The sequence below is a fragment of the Pleuronectes platessa genome, chromosome 1 (genome assembly GCF_947347685.1).
Source record: "Pleuronectes platessa chromosome 1, fPlePla1.1, whole genome shotgun sequence".
NCBI lineage: Eukaryota > Metazoa > Chordata > Actinopteri > Pleuronectiformes > Pleuronectidae > Pleuronectes > Pleuronectes platessa.
Window position 1 is genome coordinate 33,311,175 of NC_070626.1, and position 19,915 is coordinate 33,331,089.

The following is a 19,915-nucleotide window of genomic DNA, read 5'->3' on the forward strand; positions in this document are numbered from 1 at the left end:
GATTAATAACAAAATCAATAAAAGTTCTCATAATATCTGGCTGTGATGAAACGATGCACACCTGCTTTTATAAGGGTGGTTTATTTGAATTCTGTATACAATATGAACAGGACTCTATATCGATATCCATGAGTCAATTCAACACTTCATTACACTTGCTCATCCTCCTGCAGGAGGTTTTCATGTTGACTCACCAGGACAGAATTCACTCATTACCTTTGACTGTGATTTTGGAAACTCCAACAACCTTCTTTTAAATATACTGCAAAGATGGTACAGAATATAAGAAGCCACACGTTAAACTAAAGAACACGTTTCTAACTTTGTCCCTGGTATCAACCAACACGCAGGTTGTAACTTTGAGGCTACGTGGACTCATCTGCCGAGCGCCCGGCTGGGACCAGGAGGCGGAGTCCTCTGAGGATGTAACAAGGCCAATTCATCAAGAATAAAAAAACATGACTTGTGTTAGATCTAATCGCACAGTCACTAACACAACTAGGATGAGGCAAGTTAGCAAGAGACTGCTCGTGTTGTCGGGTGGAACCTTGTGACGCTCCATCTGGAACCGAAACTAAAGTGCTTGCAAAATACAGCAAGCTCATTCATCGTGAATACAAAAGCATGTAACAGAAGCACTATACAGTTCTCAATGTTTACATAAGCGTATACACACAATCTATAATATAACAGAGTAGACTATGCCATGAATCAGTAGTCATAAATATTATATTGTGCATGTTCTATTGCACGTCAAGTGTATGTATGACAAGATAGGTATGGGTTAGTTACCTAGATGTCACTGTTTTAATAAAAAGATGCAACAACACAGATTTCATAGGACACAGGCTATACATTTTCACAAATCAATTTTTTTTTCTTCTTAGGATGTTTTCCTAAATAAACCAAACCTATAATACAACAGTGATATTTAAGTGTGATAAATACTCATGCACAAACAGATGAGACTACCTAAGATCTAGTATGTGAAAGTATACTGCTGCACAAGCCAGCCGCTAAGTACAGGTGGGGGGGTTCAGCTACACTGGACATGAAACAAACAGAAAAACACAAAAGGAGTGACGGGTTTAAAATAAAAAGGCACGTGGATTTCAGAGGAGTTTAACATGAGCACACACGTTATCTGACAACCGCCTGCAAATTGTTCCCATCCTTCTCCATGACAGAGTCAACAGTTACGAAACAGACGATCACATGCAACCACAGAATAAGGTCCCACACTCTGCACTACACAAACCCAAGATCTTCCCACACTTTACATCACAAGCCTTTTTCCTTCTTTGTTCCCCCCCCCCGCGAGTTCCAAAAAGAGAAGAGGGATCCTGACCCCCTCTGTCGGTTTAGGTGTTTTACTCAATGAAGGATGAGGATGAGCCGAGTCCTACGAATACTAAAAATTATTAAAGATAATTAATGGGTGCATATTATAAACTACAAATGGGAGAGCAGGGGCTGGCCCACGTTGCTTTGAGGGCAAATGTCATGTTTGCTGTCTGAGGGGCTCTGCGGCTCAGGGGATGCAGGGGGCTTCGGGGAAACTCTCGCCCTCGGCCGTGTGCTGCACCGTGTGCTCCTGCAGAGCCGTGAGGTCCACGAAGCGCTCCCCACACCACACGCACTTGAACTGTGTCTCCCGCGAGTGCACGCTCTGGTGCTTGGCCAGGTGCTCGCGCTGCTTGAAGCTCTTGTCGCAGCTGGCACACTTGAAAGGCTTCTCTCCTGTGTGAACTCTGCGATGGCGCTGCAGCTCTGACGAGTACCTAAAGCGCTTTTCACAATCAGGACATTTCAGCGGCTTTTCCCGGGTCGGGTCGCAGCGGTGCTGCACGAACTCGGAGGACGACACAAAGCGCTTGTCGCACAAGGAGCATTTCAGCGGCTTCTCCGTGCAGTGAGAGTTCTGGTGACGCTGCAGCGTTGAATTCTTTTTGTAACCTTTGCCACACACGTCGCACTTGTACGGCTTCTCCACTTCACCTCCACATTTGTGCCGCAGCAGCTCTCCTGATTGGCTGAAGGACTTCTGGCAGGATGCACATTTAAAAAGACTTTCCATACCGTGAACCTGCTGGTGGTAGAGCAGGTGGGACGGCTGCAGGAATCCCTTATCGCACAGGTTGCACTTGAAGGGGCGATCAGCTGGATTCTTGTGAGTGCGTCGGTGGCGTACCAGCGCGTACTGCTGCTTGAAGCTCATCTGGCACTCCTCACACTGGAAGGGCCGCTCCTCTGAGTGGGTGCGTTCGTGCTGCCGCAGGTCGGACGGCCGCTTGAAACTCTTTCCACACGAGCCGCAGCGGAAAGGCCTCTCCCCCTCGGGCTGGCATTGATGGTGCAGGAGCTCGGACGACTCCTTAAAGTGCATCTCACACAAATTGCACTTGAACAGGTGCTCGCCCGAATGAGCGTACATGTGGCGCACCAGGTGGGAGCGATGCTTGAAGCTCTTCTCGCACACGGCGCACTTGTACGGCCGCTCCGAGCTGTGTGTGCGCTGGTGGTGTGCCAGGTGAGAAGACTGGCTGAAGCTTTTGTCACACGTGTCACATTTATACGGCTTCTCACCAGTGTGTACTCTCTCATGGCGGGTCAGCTCTGACAAATGCCGGAAGGCCTTGTGGCACACTGAGCACTTGTATGGCCGGTCGGGTGAAGAGGCCTCGAACGCAGGCGGAGACGAGGCACCGATGGCTGCGCCGCCGCCGGACGTCTCCCCGGTGGAGGGCTGCTGGGGGTTGGCAGCTGACGAGGTGGGGGTGACGTTCCCAGAGCCGGGCCGGTAGGTCTTCTCACAGATGGAGCACTTCATCGGGTTGTTCCCGTTGCCGTGCGAGTTGTGATGCTGAGCCAGGGAGGTGAGCAGCGAGAAGCCCATCTTACACACCCCACACACAAAAGGCTTCTGCTCCACCTGCACACACTGGTGCTCCAGCAGGTCCGTCGCCTGGCTGAAGATCTTCATGCACTGCGTGCACTGGAAGGAGCGGTCCTGGTTCACCATGCACTGGTGCTCGTGAGGGTTGGCCAGGTGAGATATGTCGTGACCGCAGGCTCCACACTTGTGGCCTCTCTCGCCCCCCACCTGCAGGGAGGGCTGCTGGGCCTGAACCGAGTGCTGCTGGCCGTGCTGGGGCTGCTGCAGCGAGGCGTCCGGCTGCAGGACCACTCCGTACACCGTGCAGCCCAGCGGGTTGTCGGCCCCCTGGGGGAGCGTGTGCACTACAGAGGGTGGAGCCACTGCATGCTGCTGCTGCCATGCCTCCGTCATCGCTCCACTTCTCATGCAGGGACTCAGCGCCCGGGAGCAGAGGGGGTCTCCAAGCTGAGGGACGTGGTTCTCTGAGAGCACACAGAGAGGAGCCCGGTGCTACGTCTGCAGAGACACACCTCCTTGAGACGGGTCAGGAAATCTGGAGGGACATAAAAAAAAACTGTCACGTAAACAACATTATTAAATATACATGAAGCAAAGATTTGAACGAGTAAATACAATGAAATACAGGAAGTTAATAGTTCAGTCCTGTGGAAACACAGCAGCTTCCAACATGAGATATGATAAAAACAAGATGAAGCCTCATCTCAGGGAATGTTTCTCCAGATTAATAAAAGAGGTGGATTCTGTCTTATTGTCCAGAAACAAACAGAATTACATCGATGACTCAAAGAAACTGAATCGAGCTCTGATGATCCGTCAGGAATTAGACTTTGATCCACAGCTTCACTCATATTTAAATCTCACCTCATGCCCTGATCCACACATTGTACTTCTTAATTATAGTTGTATACCTACATTTCTGTTTTTACTCTTTTATGACTGATTATTAGTTTTTAGGTAACATACAAAGATGCTGTCAATATTATTCGCTTGGCAGAAAAATAATAGTATTTTCATCATCTTCATTTCTTCAATAGTTTTTAAGCACAAATGGAGCAAATGGCCAAATACTCTGAAATCAGAGGTTCTGCTGTTTTAATTCTCACGATTGAATTTGATTCACGATTTAGTTCCAATGAACAAAAGGAGAATCTAAATAGCAGTTAGTTGATGAGTCCCCACACAGCTCGTTGACACCGTCTCATCGAGCAGCTTCTCCACAGACTGATGGAGAACAACCAGAAGCAGCTGGAGTCGTTTGAAAGCCTCAGATCATCTGCAGGAGCCGCTTGTGTTGCACTCAGCTGATGCTGCTCCTGCAGATAGACGGTGACGGGCTGCAGGAGGCTGGAGCATCACGGTTATAGAGCTAGAGGTGGGCTCGGTCTATCTCCTGAAACGCACCTCAGTGTGTAGCGGTCGTATCTCTGCTGTAAAGCGGCCTTTCACCGGTTAAACGGTGGGAACGAGCCGGCGACACGCGGATCGTGTGTCCGCGGCGGGTTGACGCTTCACTCCAGATCGAAAAGTCGTTTTCTACACGAACCGTTTCGGTTTCAGGACGCAGCGGCTAACGGTCGTTAGCTTGTGGGCTAACAGCTAAAGCTAACGCTTCCAAACACCCGGAGCCTCTGTGCTACTTCCTCCTTCTTCCTCTCCGGGGAACGAACGCACCCGGCGGCCGGTTCCGTGAGACTAATCTGCTCACCGGACCCGGGCCGAGGCGGAGGAGCCCGGGGCGACGGCCGCTTCCAGGCCGCGGCGCCTCGGTAGAAAAGCCGCTTAATGGCCGGACGGAGGCTCGGCGGGGAGCAGGCCTCCCGGAGCCAGAACCGGAGCCGCCGAGGCGCGCGAACCTGCTCACAAATACACGACCGACCGGAACAATGACGGTTCTCCGGTAACTCACCGAGCGGCTCACCGACGCTGCTCGCTGCCGCCTGGGCTCGACCGCCTTCGGTGTGTGTGGGACTCGGAGGACCGGCGGTGGATGCGCTTGAAGCCGGACGCCATCCCCCTGCAGACGGACGGACACCGGAAACCGCCCCGGAGCGACCCGCCGAGCTGCCGACGAGCTGCCGCTGCTACAGCCGCTGCATGCCGGAGCCTCACCGGGGAGAACCGGGGGGATCCGGGCGGAACCGGGGGGAACCGAGTCCGAGAGGAGAGATAGAAACCGGATCAAGGGAAAAAGATCTGGTTTAAAAACCCTGTCCGGCAGTTCCTCACTGCAGCTGCAGGGGGCGCTGTGGCTCCCATTCATTCATGCATTCAGAATACTTTAAGATTCATATTCAATATCAATAACTTCTGTTTGATGACAGTTGTTCTTCAGCTCGTCTGCTTCATGTTGGTGCAGGGTTCGAGTCCCCTGCCTCTGCAGCGGTTCAGCCTGAAGCTCCAGATGTGAACAAAGTTCACTGGTTGATACGAGTCACCTGGTGAATGGGACCATGATGTGTTTATTACAATATGTATATATATATATATATATATATTTAACTAGATTTGATTTCACTGGAACAAAGCAGCTGGTTGATTCAGCTCCTCTCAGGACACAAAGTGAAGTGGTTTGTTGAACCTGTTTTCACAGCAGAGTTTGAAAACACATTGAAAACACGTGGTTTATTATACTCACCATCTTTTCAGTTTATCTAAACAACTCATTTATTAATTAATTTGTCTGTTGTATATTTTCTGACTTGTGGTATTTAAAGGGGACATTCTGGGAATCTGGATCTATAAGAGTCAAAATAATATCCTCCTCAATATGTTCGCATCATAACCTGTTTTCTTGTTATTCAGAAAATTTAAGAAGAAGCTAAAAACCATTGTTACTTAAGAACGAGCCCTCATCATCATTAATGACCTACACATATTCTACATATTTATATACACTATATACATTCACTGTCTTGTTTTATATATAGTAATTAATAAAGGAATTTATATTTCTCATCTCGTTTGACCTGATACTTTTGTTCTTTAACATATGTAAAATCATTTATTATTTCTGACTTGTGCTTTTTCTACTTTTACTTCAGTAAAGAGTATTTCTCTCATCAATGGTCCCGTTTTATTTTACCTCATCCAACTCGACCTCACGTAGTAGAAGAAGTAGAAATAGTAGTAGTGGTAGTACTGGTGATAGTGGTAGTAGTAGTAGTGGTAGTAGTGGTAGTGGTGGTATTAGTAGTAATGGTAGTATTAGTAATGGTAGTAGTGGTAGTGGTAGTAGTAGTGGTGGTAGTAGTAGTGGTAGTAGTAGTGGTGGTAGTAGTGGTAGTGGTAGTAGTGGTAGTGGTAGTGGTAGTAGTGGTGGTAGTAGTAGTGGTAGTAGTAGTGGTGGTAGTGGTAGTAGTAGTAGTGGTAGTAGTAGTGGTAGTAGTGGTGGTAGTAGTAGTGGTAGTAGTAGTGGTAGTGGTAGCGGTAGTAGTAATGGTAGTAGTAGTAGTGGTAGTAGTGGTAGTAGTAGTAGTGGTGGTAGTGGTAGTAGTAGTAATGGTAGTAGTAGTAGTGGTAGTAGTGGTAGTAGTAGTAGTGGTAGTGGTAGTAGTGGTGGTAGTAGTGGTGGTAGTAGTGGTGGTAGTGGTAGTAGTAGTAGTAGTGGTAGCAGTAATGGCAGTAGTAGTAGTAGTAGTAGTGGTAGTATTAGTAGTAGTAGTAGGGGTAGTAGTAGTAGTGGTAGTAGTGGTAGTGGTGGTAGTGGTAGTAGTAGTAGTAGTGGTGGTAGTAGTAGTAGTAGTGGTAGTAGTAGTAGTAGTAGTGGTGGTAGTAGTAGTAGTGGTAGTAGTAGTAGTGGTGGTAGTGGTAGTAGTAGTAGTAATGGTAGTAGTAGTAGTGGTAGTAGTAGTAGTGGTGGTAGTGGTAGTAGTAGTGGTAGTAGTAGGAGTGGTGGTAGTGGTAGTAGTAGTAGTAGTAGTGGCGGTAGTGGTAGTAGTAGTAGTAGTAGTAGTGGTAGTAGTAGTGGTAGTAGTGGTGGTAGTGGTAGTAGTAGTAGTGGTAGCAGTAATGGCAGTAGTAGTAGTAGTAGTAGTAGTGGTAGTATTAGTAGTGGTGGTAGTGGTAGTAGTAGTAGTAGGGGTAGTAGTAGTAGTGGTAGTAGTGGTAGTGGTGGCAGTGGTAGTAGTAGTAGTAGTGGTGGTAGTAGTAGTAGTGGTAGTAGTGGTAGTAGTAGTGGTAGTAGTAGTAGTGGTAGTAGTGGTAGTAGTAGTAGTAGTGGTAGTAGTAGGAGTGGTAGTAGTAGTAGTGGTGGTAGTAGTAGTAGTAGTGGTGGTAGTGGTGGTAGTGGTAGTAGGGGTAGTAGTAGTGGTAGTAGTAGGAGTGGTGGTAGTGGTAGTAGTAGTAGTAGTGGTAGTAGTAGTAGTGGTAGTGGTGGTAGTGGTAGTAGGGGTAGTAGTAATGGTAGTAGTAGTAGTGGTAGTAGTAGTAGTGGTGGTAGTGGTAGTAGTAGTAATGGTAGTAGTAGTAGTGGTAGTAGTGGTAGTAGTAGTAGTGGTAGTGGTAGTAGTGGTGGTAGTAGTGGTGGTAGTGGTAGTAGTAGTAGTAGTGGTAGCAGTAATGGCAGTAGTAGTAGTAGTAGTAGTAGTGGTAGTATTAGTAGTGGTGGTAGTGGTAGTAGTAGGGGTAGTAGTAGTAGTGGTAGTAGTGGTAGTGGTGGTGGTGGTAGTAGTAGTAGTAGTGGTAGTAGTAGTAGTGGTAGTAGTAGTAGTGGTGGTAGTGGTAGTAGTAGTAGTAGTGGTAGTAGTAGTAGTGGTAGTAGTAGTAGTGGTGGTAGTAGTAGTAGTGGTAGTAGTAGTAGTGGTGGTAGTGGTAGTAGTAGTAGTAGTGGTAGTAGTGGTAGTAGTAGTAGTGGTAGTAGTAGTAGTGGTGGTAGTGGTAGTAGGGGTAGTAGTAGGAGTGGTGGTAGTGGTAGTAGTAGTAGTAGTAGTGGCGGTAGTGGTAGTAGTAGTAGTAGCAGTAGTAGTGGTAGTATTAGTATTAGTAGGTGCAGTTTCCTTCAGCAGCTTTCATGGAGTGGAACAATCACAGACGGAATCAATAACCACACCAGACTCATTAATTTCAAACATTTCATTATTTTCTCCACATTAACTTTGAAACAACCTCATAAACCAAAGAGTAAGAAAGAGCATGCTCGGGCATGCAATGATGTCACAACATGATGATGCCACTGGGTGCGAAGTATAAAACATACAGTAGCAGAGAGTTTCTTTTTATATCATTCATAAACTCGGGACATGTTCAGTCTCCACTGAGAGTTAAAAGCTAGCGTTTATTTTACACCGCCCTCCACGTCTCACGCAGCCTCGTGTTGCTGGACAAAGAGAGGGAGGAACTCACAGAGCGACACCAGATGGAGCAGCCAAACAAACATGCTGAAATCTCATCCGGCCCAAAGAGTGCCTGGAAATGACACCGTACAAACCCCGTGGCTCCCTTTGTGACTGGTCCACCAGGGGGAGTGGGAGAGAGACCAAACAGTGCATGCCATTTCAGGGTGAGGAGGAGGGTTGCATGTAGGAGGGTGGGGGGGTCACCTTCCCTAATGGTGAAGGGTCGTCTCCTCGTCACTGCCCACGAGGGGGCTTGATGGGGCCGTGGGTTAAATCAATTTGAGGAGGAACATGGATAAATACGAGGCACTCAGCATTCTCTCTGTCTTGCAAACTGCAAAAGTAAGAAACTTGAATAATAATGACACATACACATATATATTAGAATTAGTAGTTATAACATAACAGTCTCAAGGCTGTACAAAGGGGCAAGGCTGAATCCTCCTCAGTATGTCAGCAGGTACATGTGTCTATGTGGTTTTCTCTTTGCGTGCGAATGTGTGCGTCATGTGGGTCGACATTAAACTTCACTTCACTTCACGATGAACTGGTGGATGTTCCTCGAGGGGTCAGACCCCCGGGTCCTGGCCGGCGTCGGTCGAGGACGTTTGATTCGCGGATCAAACGTGAATCTGATTGGGTCAGATTCTGAGACGTGGACGTGAAGTGATTTCCAAATGTCCTGCCGACAGGTGCAGTGACAGGAAGTGACAGTCGGGATGAGTGCGTACAAATGAGGACAGAACGGTGATGTTAAAGGGATAGAAAATGCACTTTTAAAATCCCACACAGCCTCATGCAATGGTTGTGTGTTTATGTTTGTGGAAAAATAAGAAAAGAATAATGACGGAGCCCTTTAAAATGGATCTACTCTTGCAGCATAGTTCTGTATGTAGCGCATAGTGCGGGGGGGCTGGTGAACTGAGAGGGCGAAGGGGCAAAGGCAAAGGGGGTTATTGTGTGTGGATGAAGTGAGTGTGTCATGGTTCTCACGATAACCAGGAAACAAGAGTTGCTATATTCTTATCTAAAGCGGTGGAAAATAAAATGGATGCCTGTTCCATCTCCAGTCCCTTCAGCAGAACGGGACCTACACCCAGTCACATGGTCCTGGTGCACCGCGCTCGTCTGAAGCTGCACCGTCTTCCACCGATAAACCTTCTCTGTGGTTACAAGCTCAAAACAAGCATTGGAAAAGGGAGAGTTCTCAGAGAACCTGGAGCTGGAGCTGAAGAGGTGAAGAGTCCGGTAGCAACAGTAGAAAGGCTCTGATGTGTCCGTCGCTCCGGCTGCGGCCTCCAGTCCAATCAGCAACATGTCCGTCCCAGTAAGTAATAATATAATATACCGTAGTTATCAATAAGTCTTAGTAGATCATACCTGTATAAGCTTAAATAAAGAAGTGAATGAAAAGAATGGCTACTCCAATATTGAGTAAAATGACCATAACCACCAGAATAGAGCTGGAGCCCTAAAAGAGAGAGAGAGAGAGAGAGAGAGAGAGAGAGAGAGAGAGAGAGAGAGAGCAGTTAGTACACAACACAAACCAGAAACACACACTTCACAATGAAACAAAAATCAATAAGTGATCAAGTCCTGATTGTAATAGTTTCTGCTGCAGCTTCATTCCGACCTGACCTCTGACCTCTGACCTCATGATGACACGCTAGCTGCCTCTGAACATCCGTCAACAAGTGAGAAGTTAACAATTGAAACTGCAAGAGGCCAATCAGAGTCCAGTCTGCCCTGATTGGTCGGAGCAGGTGTTTGAGACAGAGGCTGAAAGAGGAGCTGCAGCGTGAGGAACGTGATTCTGAACATCAGAGCATGAAAAATAAAACTGCCTAAATATCAAACTCTAGATTTGAGGATTTCCAGTGAATCAGGCTGAACACACGTTTGAATGTTTCCATCTAAATCAAAGAGGAACACTTCACATTGTTCCTGTGATAATCGACTGCTAGTCACTTTTCATATTAAACCTGTGATCAGACTCTTTGAGGTGGGCGTACTCACTGAGTTTGATTTGAGCGTGAGATGATCTCCTTCCTGCTCCAGAGTGATGGGTTGAGACTTGAGGGGCGGGGAGAGGGTGAGGTCCCTGTGCAGCGGCCACTCCTCCAGCTCCGCCCCCACATTCAGGTTGTCCAGCATCTGTACAGAGTCCATGGATCCTTCTCTGACCGGCCGCAGGCCTCGGGCTCGCAGCCGGTTGTTCTGAGGCGGGTGTGAGTCCGGACCCTGCAGCCTCATGTCCACCGTATAGTCATTCATCCGCTCCTCATCCTGCTCGGTGAGGCGCGAGTGGGCGGGGCTCCACCTCAGGGTGCTCTCAGCGGTCCAGCCCACGGTGAGGCCGTCCAGCCTTTGGTCGATTCCGGCGTGCTCGTTCAGCTTGTGGTTGGACGGGTTGTGCTGCTTCGGATGGTGGTTGGAGTAGACATGCTCTCGAGGGTTATAAGTAGAGGACACCTGGTCCTTTGCATTGTGATTAGAGGAGATATAATCTTGGGACTTGTGATTGGAAGAAGCATGCTCAGAAGTCTTGTGATTGGACATGTTATGTTCCAAGGCTTTGTGATTGGATAAAATGTGCACCTGCGGCTTGTAGTTGGAAGAGGCGTGCTCGCAGGGCTTATGATTGGTGGAAGAATGATCCCATGTTTTGTGATTGGAGGATGAGTACTCCCTCGACTTGTGATTGGAGGAGGCGTGCTTGGAGGGCTTTTGGTTGGACAGGGAGTGCTCCCACGCTCTGTAGGAGGAGGCGTGTTCCCGGGACTTGTGATTGGACGAGGACTTCTCCCGTGGTTTGTGGTTGGACAGAGGCGTTTGCTCGTGGCCATTAATCTGGGCCTCCTGCTCCTCCAGAAGGGAGGGCGTGGTGGAGCGGCTGCTGCCCCCCCGCTCCGGATACATGTCATCGGTCCAGTTGTTAGCCCCTCCGCTCGGCAGGTCCACCCCCCGCCCCTCCACCAGCACCTGGATCTCGGCCCCGCCCTGATCATCCACAGCACTCTGGCGCATGAAGCAAGCATTTCTGGGGCGATGGGCGTGCTTGGGGGGGCTGTGGGGCGGCGAGGCGGGTACGCTCAGCACGGGGCTGAGGTCAGGGGTTATCACAGGGGGCGTGGTGTCCGGCGTGCACAGCTCCGGACTGTCTGTTCCCGTGGACATGACCTCATGGTCCTTGTCCCTGGCGTCCTGGTGAGACGGCCTTTGACAATCGAGCCCTATGAAGACAGTAGGAGAGAAGAACCAATGAAACGAGTGTGTGTGTGTGTAAGTGTGTGTGTGTGTGTGTGTGTGAGTGTGTGTTTGTGTGTGTGTGTGTGCGCTCACCATTCCCGTAGATGTGGAAGGAGGGGGACAGCTCCTTGGCAGTGATCCGGGCCAGGCGACACTCCTCTGTGGCTTTGAGGGCGACTCCCTCCGCCGCCTCCGCCTTCCCTCGGGCGTGACTCATCCTGAAGATCAAAGGACAAACATTCACTCTCACCCTGAAGGCTTCATCACCTTCTTTATGATCAAAGCACCAACAGGGAGGATCATTACAGACGTTACTGATTCAGGAACATTTCAGTTCCTTTGATCTTGTTGTGCGAGCAAACGATTCATTCAAGTAAAATGCTTCTTACACATCGATGCATGAACGATAATCCTTCAATAAGAGAAACAACTTTCACCATGTGACCCAAATGTATTTTCTGCTTCTCGGTGATGACACAAGTCAATTTTTGTTTATTGGTCAACTTTGATAAGATTTAGTTTTTTTAGTCTGAATTGTTTTATAATTTCTTTATGAGTTTAAATGGTTGATAATAATAATCATGATTTAATCTGAAGGTGGAGAGAACACAGAGGACCTCGATGGTGAGATGTGAAGGTCTGACCTGGACATGGCGATCTCTGCTTTCTGCTTGGCGAGGTCTGAGGCCTTCTCAGCGGCTTCCACCGCTCGGTCCACCTTCTCTCGGATCTTACTGGCCCTCAGTGGAATCAGGTTCTTGCGTTTTCCGCTGACCAGCACGTTCTGCTTGTACTTCCCCTCCTCCTTGGTGCTGTCTGGGAAGGTGGTGCAGCCGTATCCGTGCCTCTTGTTCCCCACCCATTCGCCTGAGTAATGGAGGCCGTCCGAACGCCGGCTCACACCCCAGCCCGCCCTCTGGTCGCTCCGCCACTCCCCTGCATACATTTCAGTGACAGTGGCGTCCACAGGGGGGCCCTGCTCGCTCTCGCTGGCGTTGGAGTGGATGTCGGAGGCGGCGGAGCTGACGGTGCTCATGCCGGCCTCGCTGCAGAAGGAGCTCTGCTTGCTGAGCTGACTGGCCAGCGAGCTCTTGGACTCGGAGCGACGCAGCTTCAGGCCGCTCAGGATGGACTGACGGAAACGACCTTTTCTTTTCCTCTGGCGTTCAGCTTCACTCGGCGCCGTCAGAGCAAACCCACCTCGGCCCACTGGGCTCCCGGCCAGCCCGGCCACCACCCCATCTGTGGGCGCGGTGGGGGTGCCGTCCTCCAGCACAGCGGGGGGGCCGTGGCTGTGCTCGGAGCGGAGGGAGTTTATTGATGTTCGCAGAGGGAAGAGGATGATGGCCGCCATGCCGTACGGTACGCTCTGCCGCACGCCATAACCGTGACGCATCCCACCCAACCACTGGCCTTGGTAGGTTCCTGAGGACAAGCACATGAAAGGGGGTCAGGTTCCACAACTCTGGTTCTGACTGAGGTATCTCAACAGCTTCTAGTTGAATTACAAACATTCCATGATGAAGCTTAGTGTCTCTGACCTGTCCTCTAGCGCCACCACCAGGTTGACATCTATCTAGTATCTCAACAATGAGTCACTTTTCATCAGGAGGAAAGACAAGCTACAGACATTCTGATTTCCCTTTGTGTTCGAGATCAAGAGATCTTCATTTCTACACACCTGAGAAACAGCTTCAAGTTCATCATTCCAAGCTTCTTGGTTGTACAACTGAAAACTGACGGCTCAGCTCAGTGTGTGTTATAGTTGTGGGTTTTTAAGTCTTTCTCTTTAACAGATGCTTTTAAACTTCATGTGTGTAACAGTTTGTGTGGAAGCAGGAGTATGAGTCAGATCTTTTACACAGGTACGTTCTAAAAACCTCCTCGTGAATCTTCTTCAAAACATTCAAAAATGATCAGGAATAAAAATCTTTAGTCACAAATGAAAATCCGTCCACGACAGAGATCAACTCTCCATCGACGGCAGCGGACGGTGGAGCAGCCACAGGAAACTGAGCAGGACCTGCTGCAGGTCCAGATCTTCACCCTCCATCTTCTCCTGGAGCACGAGCTGAAGCAGGCCCGTGGATCCAGGCAGGAGAGCATTGGAGGAGAGCCGCACAAAGCTGGAGAGGTTTTATGTCGAGAGACATTTAACAGCTGCACTCACACCTTTATGCAATCTGGCATCAACCTGGGCTCGTTCTCTGTGAACCACTTTGCCACCGAGTCACTCGACAGGAACTAGGTCTGAATCTATGAGGTCTGAAACAGAGAAAGTTCAGTGACTCTAAACCTGTTTAGTAATATTTGACCAAAACCTCATCTCTAACTAAACTGAACCAGGGATATGAACCCATGCTCTGCGGTGTCACAGTCATGTGACAGTCATGTGACGTGTGGTACGACCACCATGCACCCTGACCACCTCCTTGTTGTGTCGATACATCCATGTGAAACCACAGACCCCTCCTCCTCCTCCTCCTCCATGTTAGCAGATGGGACATGGACCAAACAAAAATCTAAGTAGACGTAAAAGAAACGTTTGTTAAAGATGTTTCTGTCGTTTCAGGTCGTTCTCGTCTCTCTGATGTTTGTTCAAGTTTCTGATCAGTTTGGTTTATTCAGTTATTTCATGATACAAAAACAGGCTGAGACGTGATGATTGACAGCTGACACTGACTCCTGATTGGTCGACAGCATGTATTAAACGGACCTCGATGCTGTGGCTACGATCACTGCTGTGCAGACTCTGACTCTGAATGATGTTGAAAGCACAAGATAGCGTCCTCTATAGCTGGAGTCTTTTAGCTAGAATCCAACTTTATTCACAAACCAAAACAATGATCTGAAAGAACTGTTCAGTTGAGCTGGTTCTGCCGAGGTGGAGGATTTAACGTCACTGTGAGTTTGCCACAAACTAAAGTTCGACCACAGCAGCACAGTCGACATAATATCTCATCATTAAAGCAACAGTGTCTGTTAGTTACTGATCAACAGCGCCCTCTGCAGCCACATGAGGTCATTGATTCTGCTTCCTGAACCTGAAGAGCTGCTGCTGCAACAAATCCACCAAACTCTGTTCAGAATCCTTCATGTTTCAAAGTTTCCTGATTATTAGAGATAAACTCTGGTTGTTAATAACTTCAGAGTGTTATGAACTGATCTCAGTTCAGCTGCAGCTGGTTGTGTCTGTGACTCTCAGTCAGTTGTTCTCACAGAGAACAGACGCTCAGGGAGAGAAGGAGGAAACTTTCTCTTGTTCACACTCACACATCAGACTCAATTCATCAAGCTGCTGGTTTAAGGTGTTATAAAGTGTTGTATTATAGTATTATAAAGTGTTGTATTATAGTATTATAAAATGTTTCTTCAAGATCAGACCAAACTCGTTTCCAATGTGAAACATGAACCACACTCGGCTGCTCAGAGAATCTCCTGATGACTCTCCACAGAGATGTTTCTGACTGCTGCTCAGGTTCCTGTTGCCTCCGTCAGGTGTTTCTTCTGGTTCCTGGGACTTGAGGGATGTGAACCACAGCTCTGCTGGAGGTGCAGGAACTCACTGGGCTCTAATAGTATCATCACAGTTTTAATGAACATGATGATGTGGGAGGTGTTTCCTCCATCCAGCGTGGTCGGAGCACAGTGTGATGAAGTTCACACAGACCGTGAGTCTCAGCAGTGAAGATCAAACCTTCCTCACTGGAGAGTTTCTATTGGTCGAGGTTTGTGCTGTTTGCTGCATCACTGACATTTACATCAATGATCATATGAAAGCAAAATGGAAAGCTCAATATTTTCACGTCTATTCTCTTTTTTTCACTTTAACTCATGTCCCTGTTCTGTAGGAGTGGACACTGTCTCCTCCAGCTGATCCAGGAGCTGTCCGCGGTGCTGAAGTCTCGCGTTCGGAGCGTCTCTATGAGCCAAACGTGTTTAATACGCTGGTGCTCTGCGCGTGTGTGTTGGTTGTCTGCGTGTGTGCGTGAGCGCGCGCGTGTGTCAACAGCAGCGTTATTGGGTTGTGGAAAATGTGTCAGCTCGTGCGTGCTGAACTCATCTGTCTCCCACGTGAGCGGAAGCAGTGAGGCGCGTGACGCAGTGTTTTTATGTTTCCCTCATTAACGTCTTCGACTCCAGCCTGAGAAGTGCAAAGGTGAAAAATACACACACACACACACAACACAAACAACACACACACACCATGAGCGTGCATCACTTATTGAACTCGCTCCCTATCATTGTCCTGCGCGCGTGCACGCTGGCGGCGGGTGTCTGTCATCAAACGGCCTAGATTCAACCCCTCGGAGCAGAGAGCCAATCAGAGAGCAGAGAGGTCTCCAGTGACACCTGACCTGCTGCCTCCCGTTACCATGGAGACCCCCCCCCCCCCCCCCCCCATTAAAGACATTACGGGGAGTTTTCTTCGTCCGTTTAATGAACTTTATTGATGATAGATTTCTAACGAGCAGCAGATGTTAGCGAAGGTTAGCGTTAGCGTTAGCGTTAGCCTTAGCGTTACCTTTAACATGAACTCGTCACATCGTTAGCTAACTCACTCCAGATTTAGCTTCACAGTCTTTAATAATAATAATAACAATAATACATTTTATTTATAAGGCGCCTTTCAGGATACTCAAGGTCGCCGTACAACAGTCAACAATACATTTAAAAAATTTAAAAATGCACAAAGCAGAGCAGCAGCAGAACAACAGCTTCAGCAGACAGGAACATTAAAAGTTATACGCCTGCCTAAACAGGTGGGTTTTAATGCAAGATTTAAAAAGAGTGATTGAATTTGGGTCAATGTTCCTGATGTCAGGGGGGAGGGAGTTCCAGAGGTGAGGGGCAGAGTGGCTGAAGGCTCTAGATCCCATGGTGGACAGATGGACCCGGGGGGTCAGGCTGATGGAGGAAGCAGACCTGAGCGACCGGTAGGGGCATTGATATGGAGGAGGGCCGAAAGGTATGGAGGAGGATTTTATAGTCAATGCGGTGTTTAATAGGAAGCCAGTCTTTGTTGCGCTTCACATTTTTTAGGTAAGAGTTTTTCTTCCTGATTCCGGATCATTGGACGTTCACACCCTCACCTGAGGGAAGCCCCGCCCACGTTGTGTCCCACAGCCAATCATGTTCTCTTTTTAAGATTCGGGAATTTATGATTTGTAGGTTCTGTTTTCTAAGATAAAAATCTGTGTCCAGAGCTGGATCTATTTTCTACTTTAATCTCCTGATTTAAAAAGTTCTGACTCAGCACCTGATCTCTGCGGACTGGTTACATGCATCACATGGTCTGATGATGTCCAATCAGAGCACACGTCCCGCCTCTTTTCAGTCTCAACAAACAGATCAGTCCCGTCCTGGACTTCAGGGTCTCGATCACACGACCTTCTGAGTCCAGCTGAGCTCACACTCGATCAACTACAACACATGTCAGTGAACCTGTGCCCCCCTGGGGCCCCGGGCCCCGGAGCCTGTAACTCGTGTCAGTAACGTTGTTATATTGGGGTTAACAGCAGAGTGGCTCCGTGTGTATGTGGGTGGGGGTGGGGGGGGGGGGGGGGGTCTTACCTCCGTCAGAGTAGGTTTCTGTGCCGTATCCGTCCTGCAGGCCGTTGCTCCACGTCCCCTCGTACCGGGCCCCGCTGGCCGTGCTCTCCAGCTGCCCGTAGCGGCCCTTGAACCCCTGCGTCCACTCGCCCCGGTACTCCCAGCGGCCCTTGCTCTCCACGCCGATGCCGTGGCGCTTGCCCTGCGCCCAGGTGCCCTGGTAGCTGTTCCCACTGGGCCACGTGTACACGCCTAGGACCTCGAAGCCGTGGCTCCAGGCCCCTGCGTACTCGCCCTGACCCTGGGGCCCCGTGCAGACCCCTCGGCCGTGGGCCTTACCCTGCTCCCACCCCCCGCAGTACGACCCCCCATCATCAAAGTCAAACCTGCCTCCAGTGGACATGCATGAAACAGGTTTAGGCAAATCCTTAGAACGTCAAGAAACAGAAAGAGACAAGGGCCCGGTTCACTCCGAGGGAGCGAGGAGGGAGGAGGCCTCGTCTGACTCAGGTACCATGGAGGTGCAGGGCCTCCCTCTCCTCTTAGCTCAGGATGGAACAGCTCCTCGATTTAAAAACAGCACAACACAGAGAGCATCACGTTACGTAGAGCAGATCTAGGCCTCGGCGACGGCTCTGGAGTGAGCAACGCAGCTGCCGTGCATGCTGCTCCCCATGGCCGTGCAGCTCCTCGTCCTCCTCCACCTCCTCCTCCACCTTCCTGCTCCGCAGCCTGGCAGCCGGGAGCTCGCCGGCCCGTGGCCTCGGCCGTGCAGCAGGGCGCTCCAGACGGGTGAGGCCTTCAGTCCCAGAGGCCCACAGAGCGGCTCGCGGCTCAGTCAGACGTTACAGCATCCTGCCGCACCGGCAGCCGGAGAAGCTGCTGCACCCCCCCCCCATCAAATGATGGAAGATCAGAGGAGAGGAGGAGAGGAGCAGATTTCTCTGTAGCCTGGAAACAAGCGATGGGGCTAACGCTCAGAGACACACAGACACACAAACACACACTCAGCAGACACAACACACAGTGAAGATCTCTCCTCTCTCCGCTGCGACCTGAAGATGAGGAGGAAAAAACACAAGCAGAAGAAAAACGGTTCCTCTCCTCTTCTCTTTCTCCTCCCTCGTTTCAACGCTCGTCTGAATCTGGATTGTTGTTGTTTCCTAAATCCACCAAGTCATCTGCCTCGCTCTCTCTTTCTCTTTCTATCACTGCCTCTCTCTCTCGCTCTGAAATCTGCTCATTACAGGACTGCTCCATCCCAGCCAGTACCCCTCCCCCCCACACACACACACACACACACACTCTCTCTGAGCGCACACTCCTTCTCTGAGCTCTTAAAGAGATAGAGACGGAGGGATGGAGCTAATAGCTGCATGTCCAGATCTCCCTGCTCTCCGTCCCTTCGGGGATTCATCCTCCTCTTCCTAATTATCCAGCCTCATTTCTCTCTCTCCTCCCAGAATGAGAAGTGGTCGTCAGCAGTCGTCCTCCTGAAGACTGGAGGTTTGTCTCGTCATCGATCCGCTGCCACTCAACCCTCAGCTTCACTCTGTTGTCTCACATGAACACAACCAGTGGAGTGAGCCACGACCACAGACCCACAACGACCTTTTCAAACAGCACAACGACCACAAACCTACGAGTAATTACCAGTGAGGCAGCTTCATCACCAACACACACACTTCATATCCTTCTGATCAATAACAGCAGCTCCCTGCTCCTGGAGATCCATGGAGTTTAGAGATTAGAGAAGGAAGGAGTGGAAACATGGAATCATTGTTTCTGTGGTGAAAGAGTGAGAAACACAAACAGTCTCAGTTAGGTTCAATGACAACCAACACACACACACACAGACACACACAGAATCAGCTTTTATATGTGATGATATTTTTAAAAACAATCTGTGAACACAAAACACACAAGCACCATCATCATCCTTCAAACGGTCACAGTGTCACTTTATTAGGGACGGCTCATCAAATAGAATCAAATGAACCTGTTACACAAACACACAGTTTGGATGAGGGTTAGGGTTAGTAGGGTTAGTAGGGTTAGGATTACCCTAACCCTACTAACCCTAACCCCTAACACTGGGTTCTGAGTTGGTGAAAAACTAACTGTTGACGGAACTGAACCTGTGAGAACTTGTTTGTGAAGTTCCTCCTCTCGTTGAGTTAGGAACAGGAAGTTGCTCCTTGTTAACTTCTATAGGACGATTAACATGTGACTGAGTTTGATTCTGAGACCACGACACACATTCATTCATCTCGGAGCAACGTCTCCAAACAGGAAGTAGAATGTTTCTGTTCCTGGCAGCGTGACCGTGTTCACTGAAGCAGGAGAACAAACACAAAGTTCTGTTCAGTCACGACAAAGAATCTGAAAACGACGCAAATGAGGCAGAATGGCTGTGAGGTTGTTAAAGGTTTTAAAGGACTCGACTCTGAAGCACAATGTGATACAACTCGTCTGAGGACACAACTCAACAACTAAAGGAACTGATAGGTTCTAAGCAACTTGACATTCACCTGCTTGCTCTTAAGTCTCTGCTCACTGTTCCACTTAGTGGAGACTAATCAGATCTTAGTGCAGACGATTACAATTAAAGAGAGGGAGCGACTCCAAGTGCAACATGAAAACACAACCAGAGACTCACACCAAGGAGCTGCTGTTGTTGGTGTTATTGTTATTGTTCATGACGGCTCCCGAAGTGAAGCCAGATCCTCTCCATCGCCCCCTGGTGTCTGGCTGCAGCTCATAAACTCTCCTCCATGTTATCAAGTGGACCAAATTAAATGTTAAATGAAAGTTTATCTAAGCTGTTTTCTGTTATTTAAGGTCGTTCTTATCACACTGAGTTTCCTACACTGCAGGAAGC

The 19,915-nt window shown here is 49.1% G+C and overlaps 2 protein-coding genes across 4 annotated transcripts; both read right to left on the reverse strand.

Annotated features, from left to right (window-relative positions):
* Window positions 1-62: 62 nt before the first annotated feature.
* Window positions 63-4,944, reverse strand: LOC128456640 (zinc finger protein 319). The gene is made up of 2 exons (XM_053440929.1): window positions 4,806-4,944; window positions 63-3,431 (listed from the first exon to the last, which is right to left on the reverse strand). The coding sequence occupies exon 2, from the start codon at window positions 3,302-3,304 to the stop codon at window positions 1,532-1,534; it is 1,773 nt and encodes a 590-aa protein (XP_053296904.1). The 5' UTR covers window positions 3,305-3,431; window positions 4,806-4,944; the 3' UTR covers window positions 63-1,531.
* Window positions 4,945-8,170: 3,226 nt separating this feature from the next.
* On the reverse strand, window positions 8,171-17,437 carry jph3a (junctophilin 3a). 3 transcript variants are annotated; one of them, XM_053440810.1, is made up of 6 exons: window positions 17,056-17,437; window positions 12,126-12,906; window positions 11,575-11,699; window positions 10,985-11,465; window positions 10,249-10,597; window positions 8,171-9,703 (listed from the first exon to the last, which is right to left on the reverse strand). In XM_053440810.1, the coding sequence occupies exons 1-6, from the start codon at window positions 17,435-17,437 to the stop codon at window positions 9,623-9,625; spliced, it is 2,199 nt and encodes a 732-aa protein (XP_053296785.1). In that variant the 3' UTR covers window positions 8,171-9,622. The 3 variants fall into 3 exon arrangements, with proteins under 3 accessions (XP_053296785.1, XP_053296714.1, XP_053296643.1); XM_053440739.1 differs by having other exon boundaries at window positions 10,249-11,465; XM_053440668.1 differs by having other exon boundaries at window positions 10,249-11,471; window positions 11,569-11,699.
* Window positions 17,438-19,915: the final 2,478 nt, after the last annotated feature.